This window comes from Schistocerca nitens, chromosome 2, assembly GCF_023898315.1.
Source record: "Schistocerca nitens isolate TAMUIC-IGC-003100 chromosome 2, iqSchNite1.1, whole genome shotgun sequence".
Classification (NCBI taxonomy): Eukaryota; Metazoa; Arthropoda; class Insecta; order Orthoptera; family Acrididae; genus Schistocerca; species Schistocerca nitens.
Genome location: NC_064615.1, coordinates 889750753 through 889763532, shown reverse-complemented (window position 1 = coordinate 889763532; position 12780 = coordinate 889750753). Strand labels below are relative to the sequence as shown.

General features: G+C 37.4%; 1 protein-coding gene across 1 annotated transcript in view; it reads left to right on the top strand.

Moving 5' to 3' along the window:
* LOC126237201 (NFX1-type zinc finger-containing protein 1-like) overlaps positions 1–12780 on the top strand; it is a 383285-nt gene that overhangs the window by 196845 nt on the left and 173660 nt on the right. Inside the window, exon 8 of the mRNA XM_049947081.1 lies at positions 7226–7505. Within this exon, the coding sequence (XP_049803038.1) occupies positions 7226–7505 (280 nt within the window). The remainder of the gene's footprint in view (positions 1–7225; positions 7506–12780) is intronic.

The window sequence follows — 12780 nt, the reverse complement described above, 5'->3', positions numbered from 1 at the left end:
CCTAATCTAATTCCCTCAGCACCACCCGACTTAATTTGACTACATTCCATTATCCTCGTTTTGCTTTTGTTGATGTTCATCTTATATCCTCTTTTCAAGAGAATGTCCATTCCGTTCAACTGCTCTTCCAAGTCCTTTTCTGTCTCTGACAGAATTACAATGTCATCGGCGAACCTCAAAGTTTTTATTTCTTCTCCCTGGATTTTAATACCTACTCCAAATTTTCTTTTGTTTCCTTTACTGTTTGCTCAATATACAGATTGAATAACATCGGGGAGAGGCTACAACCCTGTCTCACTCCCTTCCCAACCACTGCTTCCCTTTCATGTCCCTCGACTCTTATAACTGCCATCTGGTTTCTGTACAAATTGTAAATAGCCTTTCGCTCCCTGTATTTTACCCCTGCCACCTTTAGAATTTGAAAGAGAGTATTCCAGTCAACATTGTCAAAAGCTTTCTCCAAGTCTACAAATGATAGAAACATAGGTTTGCCTTTCCTTAATCTTTCTTCTAAGATACGTTATAGGGTCAGTATTGCCTCACGTGTTCCAACATTTGTACGGAATCCAAACTGATCTTCCCCGAGGTCGGCTTCTACCAGTTTTTCCATTCGTCTGTAAAGAATTCGTGTTAGTATTTTGCAGCTGTGACTTATTAAACTGATAGTTCGGTAATTTTCACATCTGTCAACACCTGCTTTCTTTGGGATTGGAATTATTATATTTTTCTTGAAGTCTGAGGGTATTTCACCTGTCTCGTACATCTTGCTCACCAGATGGAAGAGTTTTGTCAGGACTGGCTCTCCCAAGGCCGTCAGTAGTTCTAATGGAATGTTGTCTACTCCCGGGGCCTTGTTTCGACTCAGGTCTTTCAGTGCTCTGTCAAACTCTTCACGCAGTATCGTATCTCCCATTTCATCTTCATCTACATCCTCTTCCATTTCCATAATATTGTCCTCAAGTACATCGCCCTTGTATAGATCAATATGAGCATATATAGAGGCTCCTGGACAGACATTATCTAGCATGTGGTGATTATCTTAACAAGGAGTATCATTCCTGATACTTTAAAAAAAAATTTTTTTTTTTTTTTTAAGGAAAGTAATAAAGGGTGACAAATACTTGATTGTATCTATAAATAAACTGTTTATAAGTGTCACTATTTTATTTTATGTACATTTATTAAGTTTTATGATACAATTTACACTGTTTCTGAAGTATAAAGTTAAGTAATAAATTCAACCATTTTGAAAGGTGCTGTCCTCTAGTAAACGCCACTTCCACAAAGTGGCCCTGAGTCAAAATAACTGCCCACCCCTGGCATAGATGCAGGTACACCACCAACAGACACTCAAAATTCTGGAAAGATGTTTCCTAGACTTATGAGTTAAAGTACAAATTAGTAAGTGGATGTATCAGGGTACAAGTACGTCAGTAAACTTATGAGAATGTGCATTCCATTTACCAACAGGGCACCCTGCAGGCAAATGGGGGAGATATTCTCGCATTTGGAATATTGACATAGGTAGAAGTGAGGCCTCTGATGTGTCTGACATTAGATACAGGAATCAGCAATGTACATTTGTTAATTTCCTTACTGTTTCGTAACAGGTGGCCAGTGTCTTCAGTTAGACAGTGCACTACCAAATTTATTGTGAATTGTATCATTGGTTTAAGGAACAGTCAATGGACAAAAGGCAGCTGATTTGGTCCCTCTTTACCTGACTTATATCCTACTAAACAGTACTGTGTCTAATTTGATTGCACATAAATATATTGATCAATTTTTGAAAGATCTAACTGGTGACACGGTATCCCTGTTCCTTTAGTTATTCACTCTCTTCTTTAGGACAACGTAATGAGAGATTCTTTGAAGTGCAGAACATGCTGAACTGTTATTAATTTATCTATGTTGTGTTATGATTTTAACTTGTTGTCCAACTGGCCCACAAGGAATTTTAAACAGTGTTTTCCATTTACTGTATGACCATTAAAGTCTAATTCTGATGCTAAAAGATCATTAAAGCCAATTTGGAATTGTGTAAGAAGAGTCTTTGGGAGATTAAGACAAACTTTTAGCTGTGAAACACTTGAAGTCAACGTTGACTATTATCTGAGAAGTGTCTGTTAACCTAGTTTGGACATATGAGTAGTATGCGTATGTCATCTGCAGATGTTAGTTTTTAAACTGCTCTTTAAAATCATAGAAAGATCATTTATGTATGTTAAAAACAAGAGCGGGTCCAGTACCAGCACTTGTGACAAGTCGCATATGTTCCCCTTTCTGAGATTAGTTTCATGCCTGTGACACAGTCTGTTGATGACATTATTTCTGTTATGAGAGTAAGATACAGTCCATGTAAGATGAGTACCATTAATGCTATAACATTTTGGTTTGCTAAGTAGGATTTTGTGATGCATACAATCAGCAGCTTTGGGAAGTCACAGAATATACCAACAGGATAATTTTTCTTATGTAGCTCTGATAGCATTTCTTTTGTGAGGTGTTGCATTACTTTGCCTATGAAGAGTCTATTGCGAAAGCCTAACTAAGAGGCAGTTACAAAGTTCTGCTGAGTTAAATGTGTCAGTATGCAATATTAGAGCACTTTTTCAAACACTTGTGTGAAGATTGGAAGAAGTGATTTTGGTCTGTAATTAGAGTTTGCTTGCGTATCTCCAGTTTCGTAGATGGGCGTTACTACAGCATATTTAAGTCTGCAAGGAAATATTCCCTGAGCGATTGACTGATTACAAAGATAGCTTAGGGTTATCCTATAAAGTCAGCACAAGATTTTAATGTTTTAATAGAACAATCATTGTCAGCAGAATTAGTAATGTAATGAATTTTGTGATCTCCATAGGGGTTGACAAAATCTTCTTGGGCTTCCATCTTGAGTGGCTGCATTGAAATTATAAAATAAAGAGAACCGAAGGATCTCAGGAAATACATAACCAGAGCATTAAAAACTTACTTTTCAAAATACTCACAAAATAATAATTGAAAAATAAAAGAAACAATTGACAAACACCTCCCAAAAAACCAGATGGGATTCAGAAAAGAAAGATCAACTCTGGACGGCACAAGAACCCCGCTAAAGAACGTGTGTTGCCCTTGGAGATAGAAAAGAAGTTTTGTATTGTATTAATTGTAGACTTCACAAAAGCCTTTTATCTTATAAACAAAAAGCTAGAGGAAACCCCTAAGGAGTATGGAACTTATGAGTCATGTCCATACTCTGAAGGAAAGAAATAAGGATCTTTAGGGAGACTCAATATGTCAATTATTGTTTATCCTTACACTGAAAGAAATTATATAAGAATACCCCAAAGGAGGGGTAAAACATCCTGTGCATATGCAGATGGTACAGTAATATGATCAAAAGGAATTATAAAGCTACATAAAGATATGCAACATGGAAGATTGGTGTGCCAAACATGACTTCGAAATAAATGTAGCAAAAACAGAGATGATGGAGCTCAGAAATTGAGGAAAAGCACCTGCATCAGCACATATCTTGATGTGGGAGAAAAAACTAAAAATCATACCAGACTTCAAATACCTTGACAACAAGATACAAATGAATGCAGAAATGTTTCATGAAACATGTAATAGAGAAAGCAATGCAAGCAATAATGGCTATTCATTAAATAGATGGTATTAGATACCTCGGCATAGAGGCAGCAAATGGCACTATTCAGAGCCAAAATCCCACTGATGTACAGAATAGAAATTGTCGGCCCACATCTCACAATGAAAAACTTAACAACATTAGCATGAGTAAAGGTTATGTATATAAAGAAAGTGATCAGTGTGTCTAAAACTATGTGATGCAGACTCCGTATACTTGCTAGCGAGGGAATTCTTTGATTGAAGACGTATGGACAAGCCTGATGCTACCCCATACCAGTGCTTTGGTAAGACTGTCAAAAACATTGCCAGGAAAAAGGGAAGACATACCTCCAAAATTTTACAGCACAGGGTTCATTACTGACTGAATGAGGCACTTGGTAACCAGAATGGCAGTCCATAGTTTCCACCAACTTATCTGCAACAACACGTGTCATGAACAAATTACAATGTGTGATTGTAAACTTAACAAAATAGGCCACTGTTACATTGTTGAACACTGTACTAAAAGGATGCAGTTAGTGACTATGCAAACGACAATATGTAAAATTTTTACTTTCTTGTGTTATTGTAGTTGTACTTTCAAATTGTATGTATATTGGTTGCAATAAATATATTATAACAATTTGATCCTTGAAATAACTTACAGGATTGCAACTAGTTGACATCGTCAGCAGCAGTCGATATTTTAACACGTGCACATCCTGTGATTTTCATGGCAAACTGCAGACTGTAAATTTGAAACAACCTCAGTTTACAGTGCAGTTCCAGGAAGAACACACACACACACACACTGTAAACTGTGTAGTGCCACCACACAACCAAAGAGGAATGACATCTGAAATTATCAATAGTGAAAATTAATAACCAATGGGTGAGGTAGCATTAACTCTGTCCTTCTCTTTTTTTGACAAGGGGGAGAGGAGAATTCCACACAGAATTTAAGCAAAAGCCTTCATCTGTATTTATAAGGTTACTTGCTAATTTAATTTCAGCTGCTTCCTTAATAACAGTATTTCAATAGCAGGAAATTGATTCCAGAATCTCAGTGTTCTTATATTCCGCAGGATGACTGGTGCCGAGAAAATGTTCTGCAACAGCAGATTTGCTTGGCTGTTGTGTGTATGTGTGATGCTTATGTTCAGTACACGATCCTGACCAATGGATAACATACCTCAACTGCAAGGAATATGATAGACACCCACCCTGCACTAACCGAGATCATTCTTTACAGAACCTAAAAGAACCTTATTTTAAATGGTGGTTGAAAATCACATTTCACATCATATTTCCACAAAATACAACCAGTCGTGTTGAAAATGGCCCCTGTGTAAGGCTAGAAGGCGATAGACTTTGGTGCCACCTCGATATTATTATCAGTGATCTGATGCATAGTTTGTGATAGCACAACACATCTGATCTGTCTTTCACTATAACTATTATGATGAAAGATGACCTCAAGATGAGGTAACTTAGCTGATAAACTCTCATATAACATATAGGGAACAGCACAATAAAAATCAAGGCTTTTGATAGTATTCTGCAGCAAGGAACTTTTCTAGGACCCTGTTAGTCTTTTTCTCAATACTTCTTGTGGGGTCAGCATTGAAACCAGCATGTATTGACAACAGTTCTGTTGTTTGCCTCGTGACAATGAAAACTTGAGCGGTTTTTAGAGCACCTGAATTCAGTCCACTCAAATATTTTTTTCATGATGAAGGTTGAAAAGGATGGCTGCTGTGCCCTCCTTGACATGTTGGTCAGGGTACTTTATGGTACTTTGGGTTGTGCCATTTATAGGAAGCCTACTCCACTGACTTGTAAATACAGGCTAATATTTGTCACCATCCTGCACAGTGTGAAGGGGTATCTCATACCTTGGCCCACGTTGCCTCAGACCCTGAGAGTTTGTTAGCTGAGATAGCCAATTTTGAGGTCACTATCATCAGAATGGTTATAGTGAAAGACAGATCATACATGTGTTGCACTGTCGACAAACAGTGCATTCGGGATTGATGGTATCAGGTGGCACCAAATTCTACACCTTTTTGCTGTATTTGGAGATCATTTCCAACAGGATAAGTTGTATTTTGTGGAAATATGATGTGAAATGCGTGTTTTGACCACCACATAAGGTTAGGGTCTTTTAGTTTCCGTTAAGGATGATCTTGGTTTTAAGGCGATTGTCTATTGTATTCCTTAGCTGCGGCATGTATATTGGTAAGACTGACAGGACAGCGGGTGACGAGTGTACTGAGTGTGTCTCACAGACACTTACATGCTGAGCAAATCAATTATTGCATAATATTGTCATGCCGCCTTTCATCCTATGGAATATGACAACACGCAGATTCTGGCATGCACTTCCAGCTATTGGTATAGTGACACTAAGGAAGCAGTTGAAATTAAATTAGCAATTAACCTCATAAATAGAGATGGAGGTTTTTGCTTAAATTGAAATCCTGCTCTCTCCATTGCCAAAAAACAGAGGGACAGAGTTAATGGTACCACACCCCTATTGGTTATTAATATTCACTATCAGTAACTTCTGACATCGGTCGTCTTTGCTTGTGTCGTGGCAGTAGTGAGTGTGTGTGTGGGGGGGGATTATCTTTCCACAACTGCAGTGCATACTGAGGTTTTAAATTCCCTTGCACAGTGCTTACTAGCTAAAGTATTGCCTTGAAAATGACAGGGAGTGCACCTGTCAAAATATCAACGGTTGTCAATGATGTGACCCACGTGCATTCATTTAAGTTATCTGAACATTGTATATGCCAGGGAAAACTTGGGCCTCAATTTGATCCTGATATTTTATCCCTGATAACTTCAGAATTTCGAGTCAACACTGTCAGAAGTTTTTCCTAAATCAATATATGTCTCTTCTAAAATAAGTATATTATGTCTGTTTTGCCTCATACATTCTGACATTTCTCAGGGGACCAATATGACCTCAACCTATATCTCAGGTACCAGTCATTCCTTTCTTCTGAAGATAATATGTGTTAGTATTTTGCAATTGTGACTGATGAAACTGGAGGTTTAGCAATACTCATACCTCTCAGCACTTGCTTTCCTTGACTTGGGGGCTTTTTGAAGCCTAAGAATATTTTGCTGTTCTTCCGTATTCTGCATGTTAAGTGAAACAATTTTGTCATCATTTTTTTCTGTGGATCTTGATAATTCATTACAAGAGAGCAGTTACTTTATATATTTAACCTGTTAGGCCAGAAATTGCTGTTATGCTTAATGTTGAATTCAAAACAACACAGTAGTAGTAAACATTTATATCTTGAGAATGAAAAAATATAAGGAGTAATGAACACGAATATAAGGTTCCATGAAATGAATAAAAATTCAGGATGTAAGATGTTGTTACTATCCTTTGTATTTTTTTCCAAAGAGCATTTCATTCTGCATCGATGAACCAGTGCAACTGATTAGTAGAAAGACACAATTCTGTGTCTGTAAATTATAGTTTAAGCACTAGGTTATGTTACAGTTGATGCTTTTATATTACACTTACTTTTGACTGAATTTTGTCTCATTATTTTCCATTCAGTAACAACATTAAAAGTACGTTGTACTTATGTAGGTAACATGGACAGCCTCACTATGAGCAGCAAAATATGGCCAAAAATAAAGGAAACACTGATGAAACAAAATGCAGTTGGCCGTCACTTGACACTGAAATGTCAGGTACACCCCAGCGAGAGAACAAAAGTTGCCTCAGCATCAGATTTCAAGGCTGTTCCTGAGGGGGGTTGCAGCCTTCCTTGTGAGGCTGAACTTCCTTGTGGCCACAAATGTCAGAGTGTTTGTCATGTACAGGACAGATATCATGAAAAAACTAAGTGCTCCTTTCCTTGCCAAAGGTAAGACTTACAATATAATCACAATAACTTTCATGTCACAAAGGGTCATGTGCAATGTGACTGTAATGTTTGCTAACTGTTGTTAATCAATCACAGTCTCAGAATATGGCATTATGAGTCCATTGTCTTCATTGTTACATAGAAGATAGAGAAGGTATTCAGTAATCCAGTTTTCCCTCCCTTGTGTGCTGACGTGTTAGTATGTCCACGTTACATGGGTCTGAAAATTGTTTTGCATATAATCCACATAGTTTAAAGTTAAAATGAGGTGATTATATTTAGTGTGCTTCACCAAAAACTTATTGTGTTGACATCAACATGTGGTACTTTTATAAATACAACAGATTCCAAGGACCTGACAGAACAAGTAATGCAAAGAAAAAGAAAAAGGGTTATAGGCTCTCAGACACACTACAGGAAGTGCGTCAGTCTAAAAGTGTGTATTGCAAACACAGAAAGGTAGACCTAGCAACAAGCTTTATCGTAGTTGTAAATTGTCATAGCTGTGTTGGGAAAGAACGAGAACTCTAAGCACTAATAGAAAGCACTGACGCTTAAATTACTATAGGTATGGATAGCCAGAAATAAGTTCGGGTGAAATTTTTACAAAGAACCTACCCGTGTTCAGAATAGATTAAATACATTTTTGGTGGTTGGATGTTTACTTTTCTCAGAAGTAGTTTACCTTGTTGTGAAATTGAAGTAGATAGTTCCTGTAAGATATTATGAGTAGAGGTTATATTTGACAGCCAGAATAAATTAGTAATTGGTTTGTTTTACTGCCACCCTGACTCAGATGATTCAGTTGCTGAACAGTTCAAAGAAAACTTGGAGTCTTATTTAAATAGGTACCCCACTCATACAATTTTAGTTGGTGGTGGCTTCAATGTACCCTCAATATATTGGCAAAGATCCTTGTTTGAAGCCAGCTTAGGCATAAAACATTGTCTGAAATTGTGCTGAATGCTTTCTCAGAAAATTGTTTTGAACAATCAGTTCAGGAGCCCACTCAAGGTGTAAATGGTTGTGAAAACATACTTGACCTCATAGCAACAAATAATCCTGGGCAAATAGGCAGCATCATGACAGATACAGGAATTAATGACCACTAGGCTGTTGTAGTGAGACTGAATACTGTAACATCCAAACCCACCAAAAATAAATGCAGATAAAAATTTGCTTGACACCTTTCTAAGAGACAGTCTCAACCCCCTCTGATCTGACTATATAAGCATAGACAAGATGTGGTTTGAATTCAAAGAAATAGTATTGACGGCAGTTGAGAGTTATAAGTGATGGTACTGATTGCGGAAATATTCTGTTGGTGCCTGCCTACGTAGAGAGAAATGATTATCATGATAAAGTAAGTGAAATCTGAGCTTGCAGAGAAATATTGTAAGTGGTTGTCTTTCCTGTGCACTATTAGAGAGTAGAAAAGTACAGAAACAGCTTGAAGGTGGTTCGTTGAATCCTCTGCCAGGCACTTCATTGTAAGTTGCAGTGTAATCACGTAGATGTAGATGTAAAAGCAATAACCTTGTCAGTTGATGAAATTGCTACTCCTGTCGAATACAGAGGGGCAGTGTACTATCATATCAGGTAATGTCAGTAGTAGAATATTTGTTTCTTGCTTTGTGTGATGAGTGGATCAAAATAAAAAAGTATTTTAGAGACATTGTTACAATGGAAATCATTGCCAAACTAACGTCAATAATTATTTGTACATTTCGGTCATTAATAAAACAAAAGCAGGATGTAATGAATAATGAAAATACTACAGTTATAAGCATCTGTATGAAATTACAGATTCATCCATACTCTGCAAACCACTGCGAAGTACGTGGAATAGGGTACTTTACATTGTACAACATATTAGTGTGTCTTCCCATTCTGTGTGCATATGGGATGCAAGGAGAATAACTGCTTAAATGCATTACTGTACACAGTAATTAGTCCGATCTTGTCTTCAATCACTATAGGAGCAGTATGTTAGTATATTCCTTGCCCAGTAGAGTTTCTTGAAATTTCTGAGTAGGCTTTTGTAAGATGGTTGGCATCTATCTTCAAGTATGTATCTTCAAGTGTGTATTTTTAAGAGTGTAGGCAGTTGCTGAAAACAGAGATGATACTATTGTAAATATTGTCATTTAAGATGGATTCTGGTTGTTTCATTTGGTGTTTGTATATTTGGAGTGTTTCAAGGATGTCTAGTTTTCTGCCTTTTGGTTGGATGTGTAGGATGCTAATACTTGTGTTGTTAACATGGTGTTTTGTTTCATGTAGGTGGGTAGCTATTGCTGATGTGTGGTATTTTTTGTTTTTTAGTGCTGCCATGTGTTCCTTCAACCTAATCTCAAATGATCTGCCTGTCTGGCCAATGTAGAAGCAGTCACAGTCCAGACATTCAATTTTGTACACACCTGTGTGATGAAGTGGGTTTCGTGTGCCGATGTTGTGGGGTAACTAAATACACACACACACACACACGTGCACACATGCTAATATTTACCATAAATATTGACAGCCACCAAGAGTACAAGAGATTGACCTCATTCACAGATAATTCATCACACCAACAGCTTGTACCCCTTGTCAGCTTAAAACTGTAGGTACATCAATTACTGGCACAAATGTATATCTATCTGCATATTTTATAACATTAACCAGTGTATTACCCCAACCTTTAGGCAGCTAATATATGCAACATGTAATCTTAAGACTCCTTGCCATGTAAATGTTTGCTCTCATATAATCACTCCTTCCTCTCTCTCTCTCTCTTTCTTCAAAGAGTGTCATCTATTTATGATTTTACTGTGGTAGCCAATATGATCATTGTAATTCAAGCCTGTAACATTTCACCTAATTGTTATTAGCAAGTATGAAGTTTAAGCCATTTTAACATTTCACCTGATTGCATAAACGAGTACGAATGTTTAGCTGTTTTAACATTTGCGATTATGTCTTCTCTTCTGCTGTATGAACCTTGCACCCAGCTGATTCCAGACGCCATATTTGTTTACAAATGTGGCAGTATACATGTGAAGTGTTACGACAGAAAAAGGAACCTGTGAACACTGGAGGTACTCTAGTTTACTTATTAAAGTTTACCATTAGATATCAGTTTAATTTTTTGTCAGAAGTTATCCAAAACCATATTCTGAAATAGTGTCTTGTATCCCCGCTAGGCAGTGCCACAAGTTCCTCCAAAATCGTAACACAACATACACACATATGTAATATTAACTAATGTAAATCCACCCGATGATGGAGGTTTAAACCTTCGAAACGCGATGTGGAAAAAATAAAATAAAACGGTGACTGGTAACAGTAAACTTGTTGTTTCATTTAATGTCAGTAACAGTCACGGTAAAGCCTAACCTAAAAATGTTCGCATTTAAAGTTAACCCAAATGTCTTCAGATATATGTACACAAAGTTATGGTGCTAGTGGTTTGTTCTTGTTAAATCTTTTATATGTGAACACCATTGTGTTTATATGTATGAGAAATTTGAGGCTTTTCTGCCACTTTCGTGCTGTTTTTAGTATTTATTTCTTCTTGAAAATGCAAGGTTGCAAATCTCACAAAAGAATACTCCAGGTATGTTGTATTTATTTGTGTATTTGTTCCCTTTGACATGCCAGTAATTTTATTTTGATTGGTTAATGTACAGTATATTGCAAATATGTCATAAAAGTTTCTTTGCCACTTGACACTACCAGTCAAATCCCTCTGTAGTAGCCGGGGATTGTGAAGTTGTATTAAATGGGATTTTTTTTCCGGTTCCTTTACAAAACTAATTTTCAGAACCTGCTTGTTCATTTTCTTATTAGATCAGTACAGAGTTGTGTTCAAGGACACAATGCAGGTCAGCTCACTTGGCAGTGTGGATGCCAAGTCATTGGCAGATGGTTGGCAACACATTGTGAGTGATTTACTGACGAGTCACTCTGTTGTCACGCTCTCTGCACCCGCTTGCATCGGCAGTGGGTTTCATTTGTGTTGCTCCCATATGGGGAGGGCCTAAATGGTATAAGATAGAGGTACAACATGTGCAGTATCCACAATTCAGACAGGATACATATCCACAAGTGAAAAGTAACTTTGGGGTAATCTTGAGTCAACTCTGCAATATAGTTAGAAGTGAGGGTCTATGTGATATGAAGAGAGGGGCACACAGCTGCTGAGTATTCATAAAGGATTCCGGAGAAAATAAAATGGAACTGAGATTATTTTGTAGGCTGGTCAGTATTGCCAACACTAATATACTCACTTCAGTGAACGGAGTTTTTGTCACAGAACATTTTTTGTAGTGCATGAGATTTTGGCAATGTTTGAAGTGAGTCACTAAGTTGATTCATATCTTGATTTATCATGTCATGGGGGGGGGGGGGGGGGAGATTTCGTAATGAGATAGTAACTGGGCAGTGACCAGTCAAATTCGTTGCACATGAGACAGTAAACTGTCTTCAGTATGTTCCGAGAAGTAACAGTCTCTACAAAAGGCACTGAATTGTGTTGTTCATGTAACTAAAGATGCTGAATTGTGTTACCAATGTCTACTTGGAGACCAGCTATATGGCACAGCACTGGGTTGTGCTTATTCAGCGGCAGTTGGTGATTTGGTCAGGTGGAAATCGAGATCTTATTTCTGCAAATTCCTATAAAACAATATGATGGCATTCTCGATTATGGTGGCTACATATCTGCACTTTTGTTATAGAAGTTTTCAAGTTCATGAAGTTTGAACATTACTCCACCGTACAGACAATGGTGAAAACTGTGTAACAATATCGCTGCATAGCAAAATGGTGCAAACACCTGACAAAACCAGTGGATAGGAGAGGCAGAAAATAAAATATAGAGGAGTAAGTAGAGCAAAGCAAGGCTGAAAAGGGCATACTGGTTAATTTTGGGACAATGTGGAGTACGTAGCATACAGATGCAAAAAGCATGATGCATTAGTTGCGCAGGGGTCTACTAGTCATATGAAACAAAGTTAAACCAGAGGGAGTCACATTTGAACAAAGAGTGTCATTGTTTGACAAAGACAGATGACCAAACTGGACAGGCATTTGCTCATAACAAGCTGTCCAGTGGGAGAGAAGTTCTGTTCAGAAATGGTAATATTAAACTGATATGCTTGAAAACCTATAATGCAGAGAGAAAACTTTACAGCAATGATGAATATACAACATTTAAGCAAAATTTCTGGTTAATCAGGAACTTAGAGAGGTGAAAACATCCAACAGAATAATCAGTATGGCTAAACAGGAG